This window comes from Phocoena sinus, chromosome 3, assembly GCF_008692025.1.
Source record: "Phocoena sinus isolate mPhoSin1 chromosome 3, mPhoSin1.pri, whole genome shotgun sequence".
In the NCBI taxonomy this organism is placed as follows: domain Eukaryota; kingdom Metazoa; phylum Chordata; class Mammalia; order Artiodactyla; family Phocoenidae; genus Phocoena; species Phocoena sinus.
In genome coordinates, this window is record NC_045765.1 from 141,588,369 (window position 1) to 141,611,492 (window position 23,124).

The 23,124-nt window shown below is 37.4% G+C and overlaps 1 protein-coding gene across 5 annotated transcripts in view; it reads left to right on the plus strand.

Moving 5' to 3' along the window:
* RICTOR (RPTOR independent companion of MTOR complex 2) overlaps window positions 1-23,124 on the plus strand; it is a 128,043-nt gene that overhangs the window by 66,644 nt on the left and 38,275 nt on the right. For all 5 annotated transcript variants that reach the window (XM_032626312.1, XM_032626314.1, XM_032626313.1 and 2 more), the window contains 7 exons: window positions 7,811-7,878; window positions 10,775-10,842; window positions 19,008-19,090; window positions 20,165-20,252; window positions 20,968-21,058; window positions 21,171-21,237; window positions 21,374-21,454. In XM_032626312.1, coding sequence (XP_032482203.1) covers window positions 7,811-7,878; window positions 10,775-10,842; window positions 19,008-19,090; window positions 20,165-20,252; window positions 20,968-21,058; window positions 21,171-21,237; window positions 21,374-21,454 — 546 coding nt within the window. The remainder of the gene's footprint in view (window positions 1-7,810; window positions 7,879-10,774; window positions 10,843-19,007; window positions 19,091-20,164; window positions 20,253-20,967; window positions 21,059-21,170; window positions 21,238-21,373; window positions 21,455-23,124) is intronic.

Genomic DNA, 23,124 nt, shown 5'->3' on the forward strand with positions numbered 1-23,124 from the left:
AAGTTTCCACACACTAGGAAGCCCCTTCGCAGGCGGAGACTGTGTGTGGCGGAGGCGGGGAGCTTCAGGGCCGCGGAGGACAGCACAGCAACAGGGGTGCTGAGGGCAAAGCTGAGAGATTCCTGCACAGAGGATCAGTGCCGACCGGCACACACCAGCCTGAGAGGCTTGTCTGCTCACCCGCCGGGGCGGGCTGGGCTGGGAGCTGAGGCTTGGGCTTTGGTCGGAGCGCAGGGAGAGGACTGGGGTTGGCGGCGTGAACACAGCCTGCAGGGAGTTAGTGCACCATGGCTAGTCAGGAGGGAGTCCGGGAAAAAGTCTGGACGTGCCGAAGAGGCAAGAGACTTTTTCTTCCATCTTTGTTTCCTGGTGCGTGAAGAGAGGGGATTAAGAGCGCTGCTTAAAGGAGCTCCAGAGACAGGTGCGAGCCGCGGTTAGCAGCGCGGACCCCAGAGACGGGCATGAGACGCTAAGTCTGCTGCTGCCGCCAACAAGAAGCCTGTGTGCGAGCACAGGTCACTCTCCACACCTCCCTTCCGGGGAGCCTGTGCAGCCCGCCACTGCCAGGGTCCCGGGATCCAGGGACAAATTCCCTGGGAGAACTCACGGCGTGCCTCAGGCTGGTGCAACGTCCCGCTGGCCTCTGCCACTGCAGGCTGGCCCCGCATCCGCACCCTTCCCTCCACCCGGCCTGAGTGAGCCAGAGCCCCCGAAGCAGCTGCTCCTTTAACCCCGTCCTGAGTAAAGAACACATGCGTTCCGGCAACCTACATGCAGAGGCAGGGCCAAACCCAAAGCTGAACCCTGGGAGCTGTACAAACAAAGAAGAGAAAGGGAAATCTCTCCCAGCAGCCTCAGAAGCAGCGGATTAAAGCTCCACAATCAACTTGATGTACCCTGCATCTGTGGAATATATGAATAGGCAACGAATCATCCCAAATTGAGGAGGTGGACTTTGAGAGCAAGATACATTATTTTTCGCCCTTTTCCCTCTTTTTGTGAGTGTGTATGTGCATGCTTCTGTGTTAGATTTTGGCTGTGTAGCCTTGCTTTCCCCAGTTGTCCTAGGGTTCTATCTTTTTTTTTTTTCTTTTTAAAAACATTTTTTTTCTTTTTAAAAGCATTTTTTTTTCTTTTTAAAAACATTTTTTCTTAATAATTATTTTTTATTTTAATAGCTTTATTTTATTTTATCCTTTCTTTCTTTCTTTTCTTTTCTTTTCTTTCTTTCTTTCTTCCTTTCTTTCTTTCTTTCTCTTTCTTTCTTTCTTTTCTTTCTTTCTTTCTTTCTTTTTCTTTCTTTCTTTCTTTTTCTTTCTTTCCTTCCTTCCTTCCTTCTTTCCTTCCTTCCTTCCTTCATTTCTTTTCTTTTCTTTTCTTTTCTTTTCTTTTTTTCTTTTCTTTTCTTTTCTTTTCTTTTCTTTTCTTCTTCTCCCTTTTATTCTGAGCCGTGTGGATGAAAGGCTCTTGGTGCTGCAGCCAGGAGTCAGTGCTGTGCCTCTGAGGTGGGAGAGCCAACTTCAGGACACTGGTCCACAAGAGACCTCCCAGCTCCACATAATATCAAATGGCGAAAATCTCCCAGAGATCTCCATCTCAACACCAGCACCCAGCTTCACTCAACGACGAGCGAGCTACAGTGCTGGACACCCTATGCCCAACAGCTAACAAGACAGGAACACAACCCCACCCATTAGTAGAGAGGCTGCCTAAAATCGTAAGTCCACAGACACCCCAAAACACACCACCAGACGTGAACCTGCCCACCAGAAAGACAAGATCCAGCCTCATCCACCAGAACACAGGCACTAGGCCCCTCCACTAGGAAGCCTACACAACCCACTGAACCAACTTTAGCCACTGGGGACAGACACCGAAAACAACGGGAACTACGAACCTGCAGCCTGCAAAAAGGAGACCCCAAAGACAGTAAGATAAGCAAAATGAGAAGACAGAAAAACACAGCAGATGAAGGAGCAAGATAAAAACCCACCAGACCTAACAAATGAAGAGGAAATAGCCAGTCTACCTGAAAAAGAATTCAGAATAATGATAGTAAAGATGATCCAAAATCTTGGAAACAGAATAGAGAAAATGCAAGAAACATTTAACAAGGACCTAGAAGAACTAAAGATGAAACAGGCAACGATGAACAACACAATAAATGAAATTAAAAATACTCTAGATGGGAAAAATAGCAGAATAACTGAAGCAGAAGAACGGGTACGTGACCTGGAAGATAAAACAGTGGAAATAACTACTGCAGAGCAGAATAAAGAAAAAAGAATGGAAAGAACAGAGGACAGTCTCAGAGACTTCTGGGACAACATAAAACGTACCAACATTCGAATTATAGGGGCTCCAGAAGACGAAGAGAAAAAGAAAGGGACTGAGAAAATATTTGAAGAGATTATAGTTGAAAACTTCCCTAATATGGGAAAGGAAATAGTTAATCAAGTCCAGGAAGCACAGAGTCCCATACAGGATAAATCCAAGGAGAAACACACCAAGACACATATTAATCAAACTGTTAGAAGTTAAATACAAAGAAAACACATGAAAAGCAGCAAGGGAAAACAAGAAATAACACACAAGGGAATCCCCATAAGATTAACAGCTGATCTTTCAGCAGAAACTCTGCAAGCCAGAAGGGACTGGCAGGACATATTTAAAGTGATGAAGGAGAAGAACCTGCAACCAAGATTACTCTACCCAGCAAGGATCTCATTCAGATTTGATGGAGAAATTAAAACCTTTACAGACAAGCAAAAGCTGAGAGGGTCCAGCACCACCAAACCAGCTTTGCAACAAATGCTAAAGGATGTTCTCTAGTAGGCAAGAAACACAAGAGAAGGAAAAGACCTACAATAAACCGAAAATAATTAAGAAAATGGGAATAGGAACATACATATTGATAATTACCTTAAATGTAAGTGGATTAAATGCTCCCACCAAAAGACACAGACTGGCTGAATGGATACAAAAACAAGACCCATATATATGCTGTCTACAAGAGACCCACTTCAGACCTAGAGACACATACAGACTGAAAGTAAGGGGATGGAAAAAGATACTCCATGCAAATGGAAACCAAAAGAAAGCTGGAGTAGCAATTCTCATATCAGACAAAATAGACTTTAAAATAAAGGGTATTACGAGAGACAAAGAAGGAGAGTACATAATGATCAAGGGATCGATCCAAGAAGAAGATATAACAATTGTAAATATTTATGCACTCAACATAGGATCCCCTCAATACATAAGGCAAATACTAACAGCCATAAAAGGGGAAATCGACAGTAACACATTCATAGTAGGGGACTTTAACACCCCACTTTCACCAATGGAAATATGATCATCCAAAATGAAAATAAATAAGGAAACACAGCTTTAAATGATACGTTAAACTAGATGGACTTAATTGATATTTATAGGACATTCCATCCAAAAACAACAGAATACACATTTTTCTCAAGTGCTCATGGAACATTCTCCAGGATAGATCATATCTTGGGTCACAAATCAAGCCTTGGTAAATTTTAGAAAATTGAAATTGTATCAAGTATCTTTTCTGACCACAGCACTATGAAACTAGATATCATTTACAGGAAAAGATCTGTAAAAAGTACAAACACATGGAGGCTAAATAATACACTACTTAATAACGAAGTGATCACTGAAGAAATCAAAGAGGAAATTAAAAAATACTTAGAAACAAATGGCAATGGAGACACGACAACCCAAAACCTATGGGGTGCAGCAAAAGCAGTTTTAAGAGGGAAGTTTATAGCAATACAATCCTCCCTTCCGAAACATCCCGAATATACAACCTAACCTTGCACCTAAGCAATTAGAGACGGAAGAACAAAAATACCCCAAAGTTAGCAGAAGGAAAGAAATCGTAAAGATCAGATCAGAAATGAATGAAAAAGAAATGAAGGAAACAATAGCTAAGATCAATAAAACTAAAAACTGGTTCTTTGAGAAGATAAACAAAATTGATTATTAGCCAGACTCATCAAGAAAAAAAGGGAGAAGAGTCAAATCAATAGAATTAGAAATGAAAAAGGAGAAGTAACAGCTGACACTGCAGAAATACAAAAGATCATGAGAGATTACTATAAGCAACTCTATGCCAATAAAATGGACAACCTGGAAGAAATGGACAAATTCTTAGAAATGCACAACGTACCAATACTGAATCAGGAAGAAATAGAAAATATGAACAGACCAATCACAAGCACTGAAATTGAAAGTGTGATTAAAAATTTTCCAACAAACAAAAGCCCAGGACTAGAAGCCTTCCCAGGCGAATTCTATCAAATATTTAAAGAAGAGTTAACACCTATCCTTCTCAAAATCTTCCAAAATATAGCAGAGGGAGGAACACTCCCAATCTCATTCTACGAGGCCACCATTACCCTGATACGAAAACCAGACAAGGATGTGACAAAGAAAGAAAACTACAGACCAATATCACTGATGAACATAGATGCAAAGATCCTCAACAAAATACTAGCAAACAGAATCCAACAGCACATTAAAAGGATCATACACCACGATCAAGTGGGGTTTATTCCAGGAATGCAAGGATTCTTCAATATATGCAAGTCAATCACTGTGATACACCATATTAACAAATTGAAGGAAAAAAACCATATGATCTTCTCAGTAGATGCAGGGGAAGCTTTCGACAAAATTCAACACCCATTTATGATAAAATCCATGCAGAAAGTAGGCATAGAGGGAACTTTCCTCAACATAATAAAGGCAGTGTATGACAAACCCACAGCCAATATCGTCCTCAATGGTGAAAAACTGAAAGCATTTCCACTAAGAACAGGAACAAGACAAGGTTGCCCACTCTCACCACTCCTATTCAACATAGTTTTGGAAGTTTTAGCCACAGCAATCAGAGAAGAAAAGGAAATGAAAGGCATCCAAATCGGAAAAGAAGAAGTAAAGCTGTCACTGTTTGCAGATGACATGATACTATACATAGAGAATCCTAAAGATGCTACCAGAAAACTACTAGAGCTAATCAATGAATTTGGTAAAGTAGCAGGATACAAAATTAATGCACAGGAATCACTTGCATTCCTATACACTAATGATGAAAATCTGAAAGTGAAATCAAGAAAACACTCCCATTTACCATTGCAACAAAAAGAATAAAATATCTAGGAATAAACCTACCTAAGGAGACAAACGACCTGTATGCAGAAAATTATAAGACACTGATGAAAGAAATTAAAGATGATACAAATAGATGTAGAGATATACCATGTTCTTGGATTGGAAGAGTCAACATTGTGAAAATGACTCTACTACCCAAAGCAATCTACAGATTCAATGCAATCCCTATCAAACTACCACTGGCATTTTTCACAGAAGTAGAAAAATAAATTTCACAGCTTGTATGGAAACACAAAAGATTCCGAATAGCCAAAGCAATCTTGAGAACGAAAAACAGAGCTTGAGGAATCAGGCTCCCTGACTTCAGACTATACTACAAAGCTACAGGAATGAAGACATAATGGTACTGGCACAAAAACAGAAATATAGATCAATGGAACAGGATAGAAAGCCCAGAGATAAACCCACGCACATATGGTCACCTTATCTTTGATAAAGGGAGGCAGGAATGTACAGTGGAGAAAGGACAGCCTTTTCAATAAGTGGTGCTGGGAAAACTGGACAGGTACATGTAAAAGTATGAGATAAGATCACTCCCTAACACCATATGCAAAAATAAGCTCAAAATGGATTAAAGACCTAAATGTAAGGCTAGAAGCTATCAAACTCTTAGAGGAAAACATAGGCAGAACACTCTATGACATAAATCACAGCAACATCCTTTTTGACCCACCTCCTAGAGAAATGGAAATAAAACCAAAAATAAACAAATGGGACCTAATGAAACTTAAAAGCTTTTGCACAGCAAAGGAAACCATAAACAATACCAAAAGACAACCCTCAGAACAGGAGAAAATATTTGCAAATGAAGCAACTGACAAAGGATTAATCTCCAAATTTGCAAGCAGCTCATGCAGCTCAGTAACAAAAAAACCAAACAACCCAATCCAAAAATGGGCAGGAGACCTAAATAGACATTTCTCCAAAGAAGATATACAGACTGCCAACAAACACATGAAAGAATGCTCAACATCATTAATCATTAGAGAAATGCAAATCAAAACTACAATGAGATATCATCTCACACCAGTCAGAATGCAAAAAATCTAGAAACAATAAATGCTGGAGAGGGTGTGGAGAAAAGGGAACACTCTTGCGCTGCTGGTGGGAATGTGAATTTGTACAGCCACTATAGAGAACAGTATGGAGGTTCCTTAAAAAACTACAAATAGAACTACTATATTACCCAGGAATCCCACTGCTGGGCATATACCCTGAGAAAACCATAATTCAAAAAGATTCATGTACCAAGATGTTCATTGCAGCTCTATTTACAATAGCCAGGAGATGGAAACAACCTAAGTGTCCATCATTGGATGAATGGATAAAGAAGATGTGGCACATATATACAATGGAATATTACTCAGCCATGAAAAGAAACAAAATTGAGCTATTTGTAATGAGTTGGATAGACCTAGAGTTTGTTATACAGAGCAAAGTAAGTCAGAAAGAGAAAGACAAATCCCATATGCTAACACATATATATGGAATTTAAGCAAAAAAAATGTCATGAAGAACCTAGGGGTAAGACAGGAATAAAGACGCAGACCTACTGGAGAACGGACTAGAGGATATGGGGAGGGGGAAGGGTAAGCTGTGACAAAGTGAGAGAGTGGCATGGATATATATACACTACCAAACGTAAAATAGAAAGCTAGTGGGAAGCAGCCGCATAGCACAGGGAGATCAACTCGGTGCTTTGTGACCACCTAGAGGGGTGGCAGGGAGGGACAAGCAAGAGGGAATAGATATGGGAATATATGTGTATGTATAACTGATTCACTTTGTTATAAAGCAGAAACTAACACACCATTGTAAAGCAATTATACTCCAATAAAGATAATAAAAAAAAAATGAGACAGACTCAGAGGAAGGTTAAAGTGAATCCTTAAAAGGAAAATGATCCGAGACAAATGAGGAAATGCAGGAAGGAATGAAGCGTGGCAAAAAACGTACACATGACAAAATATAAAAGACTACTGATTGTCTAAAACAATATTTGTAATGTCTTAGGTATTTTAAATCATTTTAAAATTAAAATTCAGGCCACAGTAATGCAGTCAGCACAAGGCTGGGCCAGGGGGGTTGGTAAATGAGATACAGTGGTTTAAGTTCTAAAATGAGTGAGCCTAACTGGGTTGCTATATACAAGGACAATACACAAAAATAATTTGGATTTCCTTATACTAGTAACAAAATGAACATAATTTATAAAGTAAAAATAATTAAATAATGTTCAAAAATATGCAAAACAAGTCATAGTGTTAGAAATCAGGATAGTAGTCCTGTGGTGAGAATGAAGGGGAAAATAAGGAGGCTTTGAGGATTATAGGGAACGTGCTTAGTTTGAGAAAAATCCATCAAACCTCACATTCATGATTTGTGCACTGCTTAATATGTATGTTAAACGTCAGTTTAGAAATTCAGTTTGTACATTTAAAAAAATCACTCAAATATATTCCTTGATGATGAGTTTGAAGAAATAAGTCTCTCAAGCAGTGTACCCAGTTAGAGATACAGAGAAGTGGAATTAATTTTAGCTTGTTACAGGAAGAATACATTTTATAATAAGGACTCTTTTTCTTCTTCTTTTTTTGCCTTTTCTTTTTATTAGCGAATTTTAGCACCCTATACTGATTTTCACTACAGACATAGTCCAGATACAGCTGAAGGACAGCTTAAGTAAGTACCATGCGTGTTACTGTTAAAACGTTTAGATTTGCCTGATTGTACGTAGAGCCAGAGAAAAATGAGTTTAAGTAAATTTCCTATTTCATGGAGTTATAGTTCTCTCACAATTAGCTATGGTTTAAAAAATTAAAAGTAAGCATCGGGAAATTTAAAGACTTGGAATTAGTTTCTTATTTTAAAAAATGTAAGATAGGTAGGAGTAGAAACCTAGATCTTTAATAATTTTTCTATTGTACATGTTTTTAGCGCAATTACATTGAGAGACTAAAAGAATTAATTGTGAGTAGAATGAAGAGTGGCCTAAATTGAGTAAGCAGAAAAATATACTGTGTAGAATTTTGAGAGTAAGGTTCATAGGGAAGTAAGAGGAGATAAAGATTATTTTCTAGAAATGAGGCAGGATAATTTTCAATTTTTCTGGAGAGAAATGAACATGTTCACTAGGTATTCTGGAATAGCTATATTTAAATTGATTTATGGATCAAATAATGAACTTGTCTGTGAAGATTTTGCCGCTGACACAGTTCCAATAAATATGCTATCAGGTGTAGCATAGTAGGATTGTTGGATTGTAGACACACTTATTTTGAGAGATAGTATGTTTTAAAAATTCCTCACTAAGTTTGGGAACATTGTGAAATGGGCATATTTTTGTTGTTTTTCATTTTTCTCCTGAATTAAAAATAGTGGTTTCATATCTTTAATCACCTCCGTCACTGTGGACTCATTGCATGTTAACATATCATGACCTGAGCTAAGAAATTAGAATAGTCGTTCTCTGTTTAAGACTTCTCAGACCTTATTCTTGCTAACTAAGTTATGAATTGGGATTCTTAAGCCCCTTTCTTGGCTTCTCCTATCACACTTGGGCATGCTCTTTATTGATGAAGAATGTATGCATTTTCTATTGCTGCATGACAAATGACTACAAATATAGCAGCTTAAAATAACATCAGTTTATTAGTTCACAGTTCAGTAGGTCAGAGGTCTGGCATAGTTCTTATCTGGAAGTTCTGGTGAAGAAGCCATTTATTTCTAGGCTCACTCAGATTGTTGGCAGAATTCACTTCCTTGCTATTGTACAACTGAAGTTCCTGTTTTCTTGCTGACTGTCAACTGGGGCCTACTCTCAGCTTCTAATGGCCACCCTCTTTTCCTGGCACATGGTACTCTCCATCTTCAAACACAGCAGTAATTCCTTGAATCTTTGTGCTTTGAATCTCTCTGACCTTTTTCTTCTGCCTCCAGCTAGAGAAAGCTCTCCAGTTCGATCAAGCCTACCAGTTGATCTCCCTATCTTAAGGTCTGCCGGGCTATATAACATAAACATAATCACAGTCATGGCAATGATATCATATTCACAGGGATCCAGGGATTAAGACCTAGAATCTTGAGAGGATAGGGGCATTTTTAGAATTCTGCCTACCAGAATAAGCAAGAGACAAACCTGGATATTTTTTAGAGTTGAGGAGGGGGGAGTACATTCCACCAAAATCCTTTCTTTTCTGTGTGGTTCAATACTTTGCTTTCCTTAAGTTTCTGGAGTATGGGCAGTTTCTGGAGCATGAGTACATTATAGCTAGGGAATAAGGAAATGGGTGGTTTTTTTTTTTTTTTTTTTTTTTACAATACTACTAATTTATCAAATAGGTTAGAGATTGGATTACCAGGCAATCAGTATAAGTATGTCACAAACATTTTTAAGAGAAGGAGCACCAAAAGCTTAATCACACAGTTGTCTGATTCTCATTTCTTCCACCAACCCCCCTCCCCATTTTAGTTTCTGTTATAGTGTCATGTTGATTAGTACCACAGAGCTTAGTGTGGTTGGTTTGTATGTGTGGGGGATGTTTTTAACTTTCATTTCTCTTTTGTAAACTATCTGCTTGCTTACCATTCTTTAATTTGATTTTCTGTCATTGTTCTTTATCCCTTCTGTTTTTTTCTTTCCCAGTTCTCTGGATTTCTGTATTCTCACAACTGTTAAGAACTTTAACATTAGGGAAGTAAAAAAGATGGCACAGAAAAAAAAATGGACTGTTTACAGGGTAGAGATGGTTGAGGTGGCATAAATAAAGAGTACAAGGTTGCTATTAAGTATTAAAACTGGCCGTAGACCATATATGGAATATGTTTAACAATGTAAGTAATACTGTTGGTTAATTAATTGTCATAAACTATTACGTAGAAGGGAACAAGTGAGATGATTGGATACCAGTTATAAAAGAAGAAAGTAGCTGGTAGTAGGCCCCAGCTGACAGAAAGAAAACAGAAACCTCAGTTGTATAACACCAAGGAAGTGAATTCTGCCAACAACCTGAATGAGCTTAGAAATGGATCAATAATAATATCTAGTTATTTAGTAATACCTCGATGAATATCTGAGTTGTTGAGCTTGCTTGGTAGAAATGCTCAAATAAATTTGGGACAAGATTTTTGAAGTAAAGAGAATACATGTGGTAAAAGTAAGAGGTTTATGTGGTAATTTTCTTTGCTAAGGGGCAGTATTTTGACAGAGATGCTTATTAAGCAGGCTGGTGTTATCTCTAATGCTCAATTAAAGGTGTTAATGAGCTACCTAAGAATAGTTTTCAGAAAGAGCAGGAAAAGTAGAACTCAGTGGGAAAGCGGAATTTATAATTTGTTTTAAAAGATGTTGTGAATTTTAAATGGGGGGACGCGTGATCAGTACATAATTGGGTAATTTGCTTTGAGGTAGATCTGATCTTTATTTTCTTTTAATATATTGTTGAATTTCCTATGTAAATATTTAAATGTTAAGTAATGATAGCTCTTATTCTGATACAGTGGCAGGAAAAACTCACTTTTTATTTTAACATTTAATTTCTTTGACCCCCCCCCTCCCTCCCCCCACCTCACCCAACAGAGAAGACAGAGAAGCAAGGTTTCTAGCAAGTAAAATGGGAATCATAGCAACATTCCGGTCATGGGCAGGTAAGTTCCTCTGTGCTGCTTTATAACATCCAATAAGAAAAGCTTGGCTATTTTTTCAAATGTTAAATTATTATTGTAGCATCTGCTTTAGATGTTAACCTAGTCTTTCTTTATATGTTATCATTAGAACCAAGAGGGGTTTGTACACAAGTCTTAAAATTGACCATTTGTAAGTCAATATGCTAATGATAACCTGGGCATTAAAATAAACTTAAATAAGATCTATACCAAAAAAAATTTTTAAGAGTGTTAGTTGAATATGTAACTAAAGTTTGTTCCTAAAAATGTAATGTAGAATGTCATAAATACCAAATAAGCAAGATAGGCCATTAGTAATCCCAAATTACATTCTTTTTCATTATGGTTTATTACAGGATGTTGAATATAGTTCCCTGTACTATACAGTAGGACCTTGTTGTTTATTTTATATATAGTAGTGTGTATCTGTAAATCCCAAACTCCTAATTTATCACTCCCCCACTCCCTTTCCCCTTTGGTAACCATAAGTTTGTTTTCCCTGTCTGTGAGTCTGTTTCTGTTTCACAAATAAGTCCATTTGTATCATATTTTAGATTCCACATATAAGTGATATTGTATGGTATTTGTCTTTCTGTCTGACTTACTTCACTTAGTATGATGATAATCTCTAGGTCCATCATGTTGCTGCATATGGCATTATTTCATTCTTTTTTATGGCTGAGTAATATTTCATTGTGTGTGTGTGTGTGTGTGTGTGTGTGTGTGTGTATCTCACATCTTTATCCATTCATCTGTTGATGGACATTTAGATTGCTTCCATGTCCTGGCTATTGTAAATAGTGCTTCAGTGAACATTGGGGTGCATACATCTTTTATTTATTTATTTAAATTTATTTATTTTCATGTTTTCTTTTTTTGAATTTTATTTTATTTTTTTATATAGCAGGTTCTTATTAGTTATCTATTTTATACATATTAGTGTATATATGTCAGTCCCTCTTGCAATTCATCCCCTCCCCGCCCCACTTTTACCCCCTTGGTATCCGTACGTTTGTTCTCTACATCTGGGTCTCTGTTTCTGCCTTGCAGACTGGTTCATCTATACCATTTTTCTAGATTCCACATATATGCATTAATATACAATGTTTGTTTTTCTCTTTCTGACTGACTTCACTCTGTATGAGAGTCTGCATGTATCTTTTCAAATTAGAGTTTTCTCTGGTTATATACCCAGGCATGGGATTGCAGGATCATGTGGTAACTATTTTTAGTTTTTCAAAAAACCTCCATACTGTTTTCCATAACGGCTGCACCAATTTACATTCCCACAAACAGTGTAGGAGGGTTCCTCTTTCTCCACAACCTCTCCAGCATTTATTATTTGTAGACTTTTTAATGATGGCCATTCTGACTGGTGTGGGGTGATACCTCATTGTAGTTTTGATTTGCATTTCTCTAATAATTAGTGATGTTGAACATCTTTTCATGTGCCTATTGGCTATCTGTATGCCTTCTTGGGAGAAATGTCTATTTAGGTCTTCTGTCCATTTTTTGATTGGGTTGCTTGTTTTTTTGTTATGAATTGTATGAGCTGTTTGTATATTTTAGAAATTAATCCCTTGTTGGTTGCCTAATTTGCAAATATTTTCTCCCACTCCATAGGTTGTCTTTTCATTTTGTTTATGGTTTTCCTTTGCTGTGCAAAAGCTTATAAGTTTCATTAGGTCCCATTTGTTTATTTTTGCTTTCCTTTTTTTTCTTTTTTTAAAATTTTTATTGGAGAATAGTTGATTTACAGTATTGCATTAGTTTCAGGTGTACAGCAAAGTGAATCAGCTATACATATATCCACTTTTTTTTTTTTTTTTTTTTTTTTTTTGCGGTACACGGGCCTCTCACTGTTGTGGCCTCTCCCGTTGCGGAGCACAGGCTCCGGACGCACAGGCTCAGCGGCCATGGCTCACGGGCCCAGCTGCTCCGCGGCATGTGGGATCTTCCTAGACCGGGGCACAAACCCGTGTCCCCTGCATTGGCAGGCGGACTCTCAACCACTGCGCCACCAGGGAAGCCCTTTTTTTTTTTTAGATTCTTTTCCCATGTAGGCAATTACAGAGTATTGAGTAGAATTCCCTGTGCTATATGGCAGATTATTATTAGTTATGTATTTTATATGTAGTTGTGTGTATATGTCAGTCCCAATCTCCCGGTTTATCCCTCCCCCACTCTTATCCCCTTGCAACCGTAAGTTTGTTTCCTACATCCGTGACTGTACTTCTGTTTTTGTAAGTTCATTTGTAACCCCCCTTTTTTTTCTAGATTCCACATATAAGCGATATCATATATTTGTCTTTCTGTGTCTGACTTACTTCACTCAGTATGATAATCTCTGGATCTCTGTTGCTGCAAATGGCATTACTTTGTTCTTTTTTTATTGCCGGTAATATTCCACTGTATATATGTACCATGTTTTCTTTATCCATTCCTCTGTTGTTGGACATTTAGGTTGCTTCCATGTTCTGACTATTGGAAATAGTGCTGCAGTGAGCATTGGGGTGCATTCCTTTACACTAACAATGAAAGATCAGAAAGAGAAATTAAGGAAACAATCCCATTTACCATCGCAACATAAAGAATAAAATACCTAAGAATAAACCTACCTAAAGAGGCAAAAGACCTGTACTCAGAAAACTGTAAGATATTGATGAAAGAAATCAAAGACGACACAAACAGATGGGAAGATATACCATGTTCTTGGATTGGAAGAATCAATATTGTGAAAATAACTATACTCCCCAAAGCAATCTACAGATTCAGTGCAATCCCTATCAGATTACCAATGACATTTTTCATGTAACTAGAACACAAAATCCATATGAAAACATAAAAGACCCCAATAGCCAAAGCAATCTTGAGAAAGAAAAATGGAGCTGGAGGAGTCAGGCTCCTTGACTTCAGACTGTACTACAAAGCTACAGTTATCAAAACAGTATGGGACTGGCATAAAAACAGAAATATAGATCAGTGGAACAGGATAGAAAGCCCAGAAATAAACCCACTCACCTATGGTCAATTAATCTATGACAAAGGAGGCAAGACTATATAGTGGAGACAAGACAGTCTCTTCAATAAGTGGTGCTGGGAAAACTGGACAGCTACATGTAAAAGAATGAAATTAGAACACTCCCTAACACCATACACAAAAATAAACTCCAAATGGATTAAAGACTTAAATGTAATGCTGGACACTATAAAACTCTTAGAGGAAAACATAGGCAGAACACTCTTTGACATAAATCACAGCAAGATCTTTTTTGATCCACCTCCTAGAGTAATGAAAATAAAAACAAAAATAAATGCGATCTAATTAAACTTAAAAGTGCACAGCAAAGGAAACCATAAACAAAACAAAAAGACAATCCTCAGAATGGGGGAAGATATTTGCAAATGAAGCAAACGACAAGGGATTAATCTCCAAAATGTATAAACAGCTCATGCAGTTAAGTATCAGAAAACCAGATAACCCAATCAGAAAATGGGCAAAAGATCTAAATAGACATTTCTCCAAAGAAGGCATACAGATGACCAAAAAGCACATGAAAAGATGCTCAGTATCACTAATTATTGGAGAAATGCAAATCAGAACTACAGTGAGGTATCACCTCACACCCATCAGAATAGCCCTCATTAAAAAGTCTACAAATAGGGCTTCCCTGGTGGCGCAGTGGCTAGGAGTCCGCCTGCCAGTGCAGGGGACGTGGGTTCGGGCCCTGGTCCAGGAGGATCCCACATGCCGTGGAGCAACTGAGCCCGTGCGCCACGGCTACTGAGCCTGTGCTCTAGAGCCCGCAAGCCACGACTCCTGAAGCCCACGCACCTGGAGCCAGTGCTCTGCAACTAGAGAGGCCACCGCGATGAGAAGCCCTTGCACCGCAACCAGAGAAGGCCCGCGTGCAGCAATGAAGACCCAACGCAGCCAAAAATAAATAAATAAAAAAATAAATAAAATTTAAAAAAAAAGTCTACAAATAATAAAGGCTAGAGAGGGTGTGGAGGAAAGGGAACCCTCTTGCACTGTTGGTGGGAATGTAAATTGGTACAGCCACTGTGGAGAATGGTATGGAGGTTCCTTAAAAAACTAAAAATAGAACTACCATATGACCCAGCAATCTCACTCCTGGGCATATACCCGGAGAAAACCATATTTTTTCTTTTATTTCTATTGCCTAGTAGTCCAATATTTCTTGAAAAGAGGGATTATACATGTTTTACCTTTCCATGGAATAAAAAGCAAACATTTTTCTTAAAATAATACCAGCACTAAATGTGTTATTTTGTATTAATGATTACCTCTTCTTTTTTAAAAAAAAATTTTATTATTTAATTTTTGGCTGCATTGTCTTCGTTGCTGCATGCAGGTTTTCTCTAGTTGTGGCGAGCAGGGGCTACTCTTTGTTGTAGTGCACGGGCTTCTCATTGTGGTGGCTTCTTTTGTTGCAGAGCACGGGCTCTAGGCGCCCAAGCCTCAGTAGTTGTGGCACGTGGGCTCAGTAGTTGTGGCTTGTAGAGCGCAGGCTCAGTAGTTGTGGTGCATGGGCTTAGTTGCTACGCAGCGTGGGAGATCTTCCCAGACCAGGGCTCGAACCCGTGTCCCCTGCTTTGGCAGGTGGATTCTTAACCACTTCACCACAAGGGAAGCCAACCTTTTCCTTCTTGACTTTGCAGAATAATTTAAGGGATAGCATACAAAGGAGTATAGCAATAAATAGAACAGGAAAATTTACTTGAACATTTCTGTATACTTAAGTAACCAGTTAACATCTTTTCCATAAAAATGACTATCCCAGCCCTAGCCAATATATGTACAAGGACTTCCTCTGGCCTCTCACATTTTGGTAAAAATCCCAACCTTGCTATACCTCATGACTGCCTTTTTCCCCTTATCCTCATGGACAACCTAGGATTCTATGAGGGCTCAACCATCACACATCGTTTTTTATACTTTACTAGCCTCCACACACTCTTTCGACATAGAAAACCAACACAGTCCTCCTGCCAGGGTTAACCGTCAGTGCCCTTGCCTTAGAAATCACGTATAACTTTATTTTCTGTAGCTACAGCTACCGTCCTTCACCATTCTTCATCTTCCTTGCCGTTAAAGTTTCTTTCTTCCCCCCAAGAATGAATTCTATCCAACTCTGACCACCAGTACAGCCTAGCTACTGTCTTTTCATTCTCCCTACTGTAGACTCTGCTCTCCAGTCACTGTACCTCTAATCTCTGCCAGTCTCTTGTTTCTCTTAAACGTTTTTCTGCTGTGCTTCAGTTTGTCCTAGAGTCCTTTAATGCACTGATCCATCATTAGAAACTTAAAAGGTCGGAGTGTTCTTCCCTTCTATTGAAGTAAGAACTGGAATATTATTCAAGTTAGAATTCTGAAAACATTTTCTCACAAAAATAATTTCCTAAATAGTATTAGATTCTGTGATACTGTGTTTGGGTTAAATGAGCTTTTGTATGTTTGTAATGTTATTTCTATCATATATTTCAAAATCCAAAAAACTGACTGAAAAATGAACTTTTAGAACACAGTTTCTTCTTGAGTTGCAGAAGCCTGTTTTCCCTATTAGTGCAGACTATGATTGCGGATTATTGTATCTTAATCTATAATCTCTCAATTTACTGTCAGACATCAAAGTTTGAGAAACACTATTTTGGTATTTTAAGTAAGTCTGTCTATTATGTTTTAATTTGAACCTAAGTGCAAAGAGAAGATACATATTATTCATAGATATAAGTACATGTGCTTAAGTAGAAGTAACAGGGAACTTCAGAATCCTATATGACTTTTTAAAAATGTTTTCCTTTACTTTTAAAAAATGTTTTCCCTAACATTTTATTATCAAAAATTTCAACTATACAGAAAAATTATACAGTGAACACCATATACTCCTACCACTTAGATTTTGCTCTATTTGCTTTATTACATATCTACCCATCTGCATAGTCCTCTGAGAATTCATCAGTCCTCATGTTATTCTAATGCATTTTAAAGAAGTTGCAAAATTAAGTTCTGATTCCTAAACACTCCAGCATGCACATTATTACCTAAAGTTCACTATTTGTTTAGGGTTCTTATTTGGTTATTTTTGTTTGTTTCTGAGGTTATTTGGGGGGGGGCACTTTGAAGTAAAATTTACCCCTTACAGTGAAATGCACAAATCTTGAGTCTGCAATTTGATGAGTTTTGACAAATGCTTATACCTGTGTATCCAAACTCTTTTTAGGATGTAGAACATTACCATCATCGCAGAAAGTTCTCTCATGTCCCTTCCTAGTTAATCCCTGACCCCACTCCTGTAAGAAGCAACCACTGCTCTGTTTATTTTTTATCACAAATCATTTTTGCCTGTTCTGAAACTTCATTTAAGTGGAATCATAGTATATGTATACTTTTGTGTGTAGGCTTTTTTCACTCAACTTAATGATTCTGATTTCACTCAGCATAATGCTACTGATTCATGTTGTATATATCAATAATATGTTCCTTTTTATTGCTGAGTAGTATTCCACTGGGTAAATATATCACTGTTTTTAGCCTTCCTCCTGTTAGTGAATACCTGACCTGTTTCCAGTTTTTTGTTTTTTTTTTTTTTTTTTTTTTGCGGTACACGGGCCTCTCACTGTTGTGGCCTCTCCCATTGCGGAGCACAGGCTCTGGACGTGCAGGCTCAGCGGGCATGGCTCATGGGCCCAGCTGCTCCGTGGCATGTGGGATCTTCCCGGACCGGGGCACGAAGCCGTGTCCCCTGCATCGGCAGGCGGACTCTCAACAACTGCGCCACCAGGAAAGCCCCTGTTTCCAGTTTTGATTGTTCTAAATAGAGCTACTATGAGCAGCATTGTAAAATTTTTTTTCAGATATAAGCTTTGTTTCCTTTTGGGTAAATACCAAATAGAATTGCTGAGTCACAGGGTGGATATATGGGGGTTTTTTGGCTGTGTTGGGTCTTCGTTGCTACACGCGGGCTTTCTCTAGTTGTGGCGAGCAGGGGCTACTCTTCTTTGCAGTGCGCGGGCTTCTCATTGCAGTGGCTTCTCTTGTTGCAGGGCACAGGCTCTAGGTGCATGGGCTTCATTAGTTGCAGCACGCAGACTTAGTAGTTGCAGTGCTCAGGCTTCAGTAGTTGTGACGCAGGCTCTAGGGTGCGTGGGCTTCAGTAGTTGTGGCACGTGGGCTCAGTAGTTGTGGCACGTGAGCTCAGTAGTTGTGTTGCGGGCTTTAGAACACAGGCTCAGTAGTTGTGGCGCACGGGCTTAGTTGATCCACAGCATGTGGGATCTTCCCATACCAGAGCTCGAACCCCTGTCCCCTGCATTGGCAGGCGGATTCTTAACCACTGCACCACCAGGGAAGTCCCGATATATGTTTAGTTGTATGAGAAACTGCAAGACTTTTTCTCAAAATACTGAAGCACTATTTTATACTCCTATCATGTAGGTATGTGAGTTCCAGTTGCTCTACATCCTTGCCAGCATCTGGTGTTACCAGTTTTTAATTTCAGCCACTCTAGTGGGTGTGTGACAGTATCTTATTTTGACTGTAATTTGCATTTCCCCAGTGACTAATGATATTGAACACTTTTGTGTTTATTGGCTACTTACTGATACATATCTTCTTTTGTGACATGGTGTTAATATGTTTAAAATTGTTTGAGTAAATTCTCTCACTTAATATTTTGATCCATTCAGTTTATTTGAAGACTGTTGGTTATACTCGTCTGTGCATTCGTTAAGTTTTAGACTTAAACTTTTAAAAGGCAAATGCCAAGCAAAGTTTATCAGTTTAGGTTGAGAAAGTGTTAAATAAACAAGACATTGTCTTATTCTCTCCAATATCCCTGAGAATCACTCATCAGCAAATGGGAATAATAGGCAGTCAGATTCATGAAAACTTTTTGGGTATGAAACAAATAGAAGAAGTAATTTAAAGGATAAAATTATTGATATCCTCTAATTAGTTGGCAAATTCAGAGAATGTTTGAAATATACTATCAATTATGATAATCAAATAATGTAATAGTGTAATTTAGCATGGAAAAATGTCACATTTTGTATTATGGATACATTACTATAGAAAATTTTTTTGAAATTCAAATCAGTTATTTTTTTTTCTTTATCTTTTTTAGGTATTATTAATTTATGTAAGCCTGGAAATTCTGGGATTCAGTCTCTAATTGGAGTCCTTTGCATTCCAAATATGGAAATAAGGGTAGGTAAAAGTTATGATTATTTCATTCATGGAGTTTTAGTGGAGGAAATTAATTGGAAAAAATTTATTTCAGGTAATGCTTTTTCCTCATGAATTGTTAATCTGTATCACAGAGCATTTTAAAAATACATGAATAAATATTTACTACTTAGTTGAACCCTAAGAATATAATATGAATCATTTGAAACACTGCTGTTGTTAGGAACTAGGGCTGTATTAAAATTAGATTAAAAATGTGAAATTAATTATGCTTTATTCAATAAAAAGTGCAAATAATACACAGGGGCATTCTCATTGTAAAAGGTTCAAGCAATATAGAAAAATATACTTAAAAAGTAAATATAGTATTTATGCAACTTATGCCTTCTAACTTGTGTTTTTATATGTTATGAGTAGTGGTTCTGATTAAAATTGGGGTATTTATATCCTTCTTTTAGACATAGTCCTAAGTTATTAGTGTATAGGAATTGTATTAAACAACTAAAACAAATTGAAATTAGAGGAAAAAAATGAACTCTTCATGTGGTTCTTCCTTTTCCTCTTTAATGTTTTTGTTTTAATTTTGTTCAAAGGGACAAAATTTGCCCCTTTGTTTCTTATTATTAGTAGTAAATATTAGCTAGAGGTGCCTTGCTTAAAATGTGAACTAAAAATAAAAGCATTTAGACCATGGAAGGATGTAATTATAGATGGAAAGGTTCCAATTCAGTTGACTTCTTACTCAGCAAATGGTGAAAGAACATGGTCCTTTGAGTCTGGCCGACCGAGGTTTGACTCCTTTTTTTATTATTTATAGCTCCATGACCTTGGGCAAATTATTTTTAACCTTTAAATGTATTTCTTCATGTGTACAGTGGGGATAATAAAAGATTTATTGACAAGATTACATCATGTATATGTAGTAAGCATTCAGTAGTTATCTCTTCTGTAATATAGGCCTGATAATGGTAGTTTTCTAAAATACAGTAGTTCTGTTTTTATCGATTTTTTAATCTGTGAATAGGACATTTAAAAAATTGCAAACAAAGATTTATTCCATAAAAACAAACGAACTGTATTTATTTGTACTTGCAGCGAGGTCTCCTTGAAGTGCTTTATGATATATTTCGTCTTCCTCTACCTGTTGTGACTGAAGAGTTCATAGAAGCACTGCTCAGTGTAGGTAAGTATTGAAGTGCATTCACTACTCATATATTGTAATTTTTTAAATGGATTATCTAATGGAGACAGAGTTCCTCAAAGGAAAAATACTGAACTAAATATCATTTTCTTACTGCCTATTTGTGGCCTGAAATCAATATAAAAATAAAATCTCAGATAAATTTCTTCTCCATCACCCTAGCTTCTGAAACGAGCAGTGAAATTAATAGAAGGATGGACTAAGAAAGGAAGAGAGGAGTTAATAAGAAACCTTATGTGATTCTCACAGTGGATTATTTGATTCTTATTTTATTTTAGCCCAAATGACTCTGAGTCCCTCAGTGAAGGAAGTTAAATCTGTGTTCATTTACATAAATCGTTTTTTTCTGTATGCCTTCTTGAGTCTGTTTTTTTTTTTTTTTTGCGTTACGCGGGCCTCTCACTGTTGTGGCCTCTCCTGTTGCGGAGCACAGGCTCCAGACGCTCAGGCTCAGCGGCCATGGCTCACGGGCCCAGCCGCTCTGCGGCATGTGGGATCTTCCCGGACCGGGGCACGAACCTGTGTCCCCTGCATTGGCAGGCGGACTCTCAACCACTGCGCCACCAGGGAAGCCCTCTTTTTTTTTTTTTTAACGAACGTTTAAGAAAATTATTTGTAGCCTGCTTAGCTGATGGTTATTTGAAGTGTTTCATTGGTATATTATTTTCTTCTAACTATCTAAATTTAACTATTTTAGATCCAGGTAGATTCCAAGACAGTTGGAGGCTTTCAGATGGTTTTGTAGCAGCTGAGGCAAAAACTATTCTTCCTCATCGTGCCAGATCCAGGTAGACTTTAGATATAGAAATAGTTCACATTTATTACAATTACTATTTTTATGTTAAATTTTGTAGTGTATGGAACAATATTTAAATTTTTCTGTGCCGTGCTTATTTCCAGGCCAGACCTCATGGATAATTATTTGGCACTGATACTATCAGCATTTATTCGTAATGGGCTTTTAGAGGTAAGAGTTATAAACCTTATTTTATTTATTTTATTTTCTCTAACAGAATTCTTTCAGAGCAACAAACATATATGATGCATAATTGTATTCATATATAATATTTTGCAACTATGATATTTTCTTCTTATTTTCAAAGGGTTTGGTTGAGGTGATAACAAACAGCGATGACCATATCTCAGTTAGAGCTACCATCCTTTTAGGAGAGCTTTTACATATGGTAAGTTTAACAACTTCTGATTATGTTTCATACTATTAATGTTTTAATTTATGAAACAGGCTATTTTAACGATGTTACTTTGTATTATCTCAAAAAATAAGTTTGCATTTATTTGAATGTTTATCTTTGCATTACAAAGAACCCTTGATACTTTGTATCTTATATATATAGGCTAGATTTTTAAATGGAACAAATATAAAAAATACAGAGAACTGAATATTGCCTTTTTATACTCACTTTTGATGCTGACATTTTGAGTCCTAAAAGTCTTTCTCTTAGAATGACTTCCTACCTAAAAAGCATGAAATTACAAAACTATAGGTATTACTTCAGTCAGCTAAATAGAATTGATATATAATAGTCAGTGCCTGAATTTTAGAAAACTTTGTGGAAAAAAATCTAAATATAACTGCCTCATTAGAACACATACTTCTCTGTAAACTTGTAGGTTTAGGTTTAGAGGGTGGGAATTTTTTTTTTTGGCCACGATTTTATGACATCAGTAACTTCTGGAAACAAGGAGCTAGCAAAGTAATCTGATCATTCTCTACTCCCAGCAGATCAAGCAGTGAGGGTACTCTGATTATTTGCAAATTAGAAATTTATATTTCTGTCACCAATTAGTTAATAAACACTAAATAAAAAGAACCACTTTAAACTCATTAAGTAAACTTATGGCAAATCTTTTAAAATTATGTTATGGTTTATTATTGGCAGAATATTTTTTGTTTTTGTCGTTGTTTTTGGTCCCCTCCATCACCAGGGTTTTTTTCTACATAGCAGTTGGGCTTTGTGAGTGAGCAAAAGAGAATTAAACAGAGTTTAATGATAACTGTCTTGTTTATCAGTGAATTGTTTAGCCACTTGCTCTGTTTTCCTTCAGTCTGTCTATGAGATAATTAAGTAATATTGCAGAATCTCAGGTGTGATTATTTTTATTTTAATTAAGATATCATTTCTGTAAGGATATCAATATCTAGAATTATTTGCCTTTATGTGAAGGAATCTCTTTAATAAATTTCATCCATTCCCTTCCCCCATACACCAGAATTCTGTGATTCCCTTGAAATATAAAAGCTAGTCATTTTGAGTATAGCAGTGTTAGTTCATTGCTTGTTATTCTTACATCTTCTGGCTTCCACATTTAATGAATTTATCTTTATTGGTAGAAAGCAGATTGGGTGGTAGGACTTCATTTGGAAAGCAGAAGACAAGTTTCTTATTTAAAGATTGTTGGACTATGAGACAAACCTGTTTTGAGAAGGTGGTTTTTAAACCTAAGAAGTCAACTCATAAGTTAGGATATTGCATCCAGCATTTTAAATGCTACTTTTTTTTTTTTTTTTTTTTTTTGCGGTACACGGGCCTCTCCCTGCTGTGGCCTCTCCCGTTGCGGAGCACAGGCTCCGGACGCGCAGGCTCAGCGGCCATGGCTCACGTTCCCAGCCACTCCGCGGCATGTGGGATCTTCCTGGACCGGGACACGAACCCGTGTCCCCTGCATCGGCAGGCGGACTCTCAACCACTGCGCCACCAGGGAAGCCCTAAATGCTACTTTTAACATAACATTATAACACTGGATCCAAGTTTTGACATATAGTCCTTTTAGATTATTTAAGTGAGTTTAATTGGGTACCACTTAAAATTATAATTTAATGTTATAATAAAGG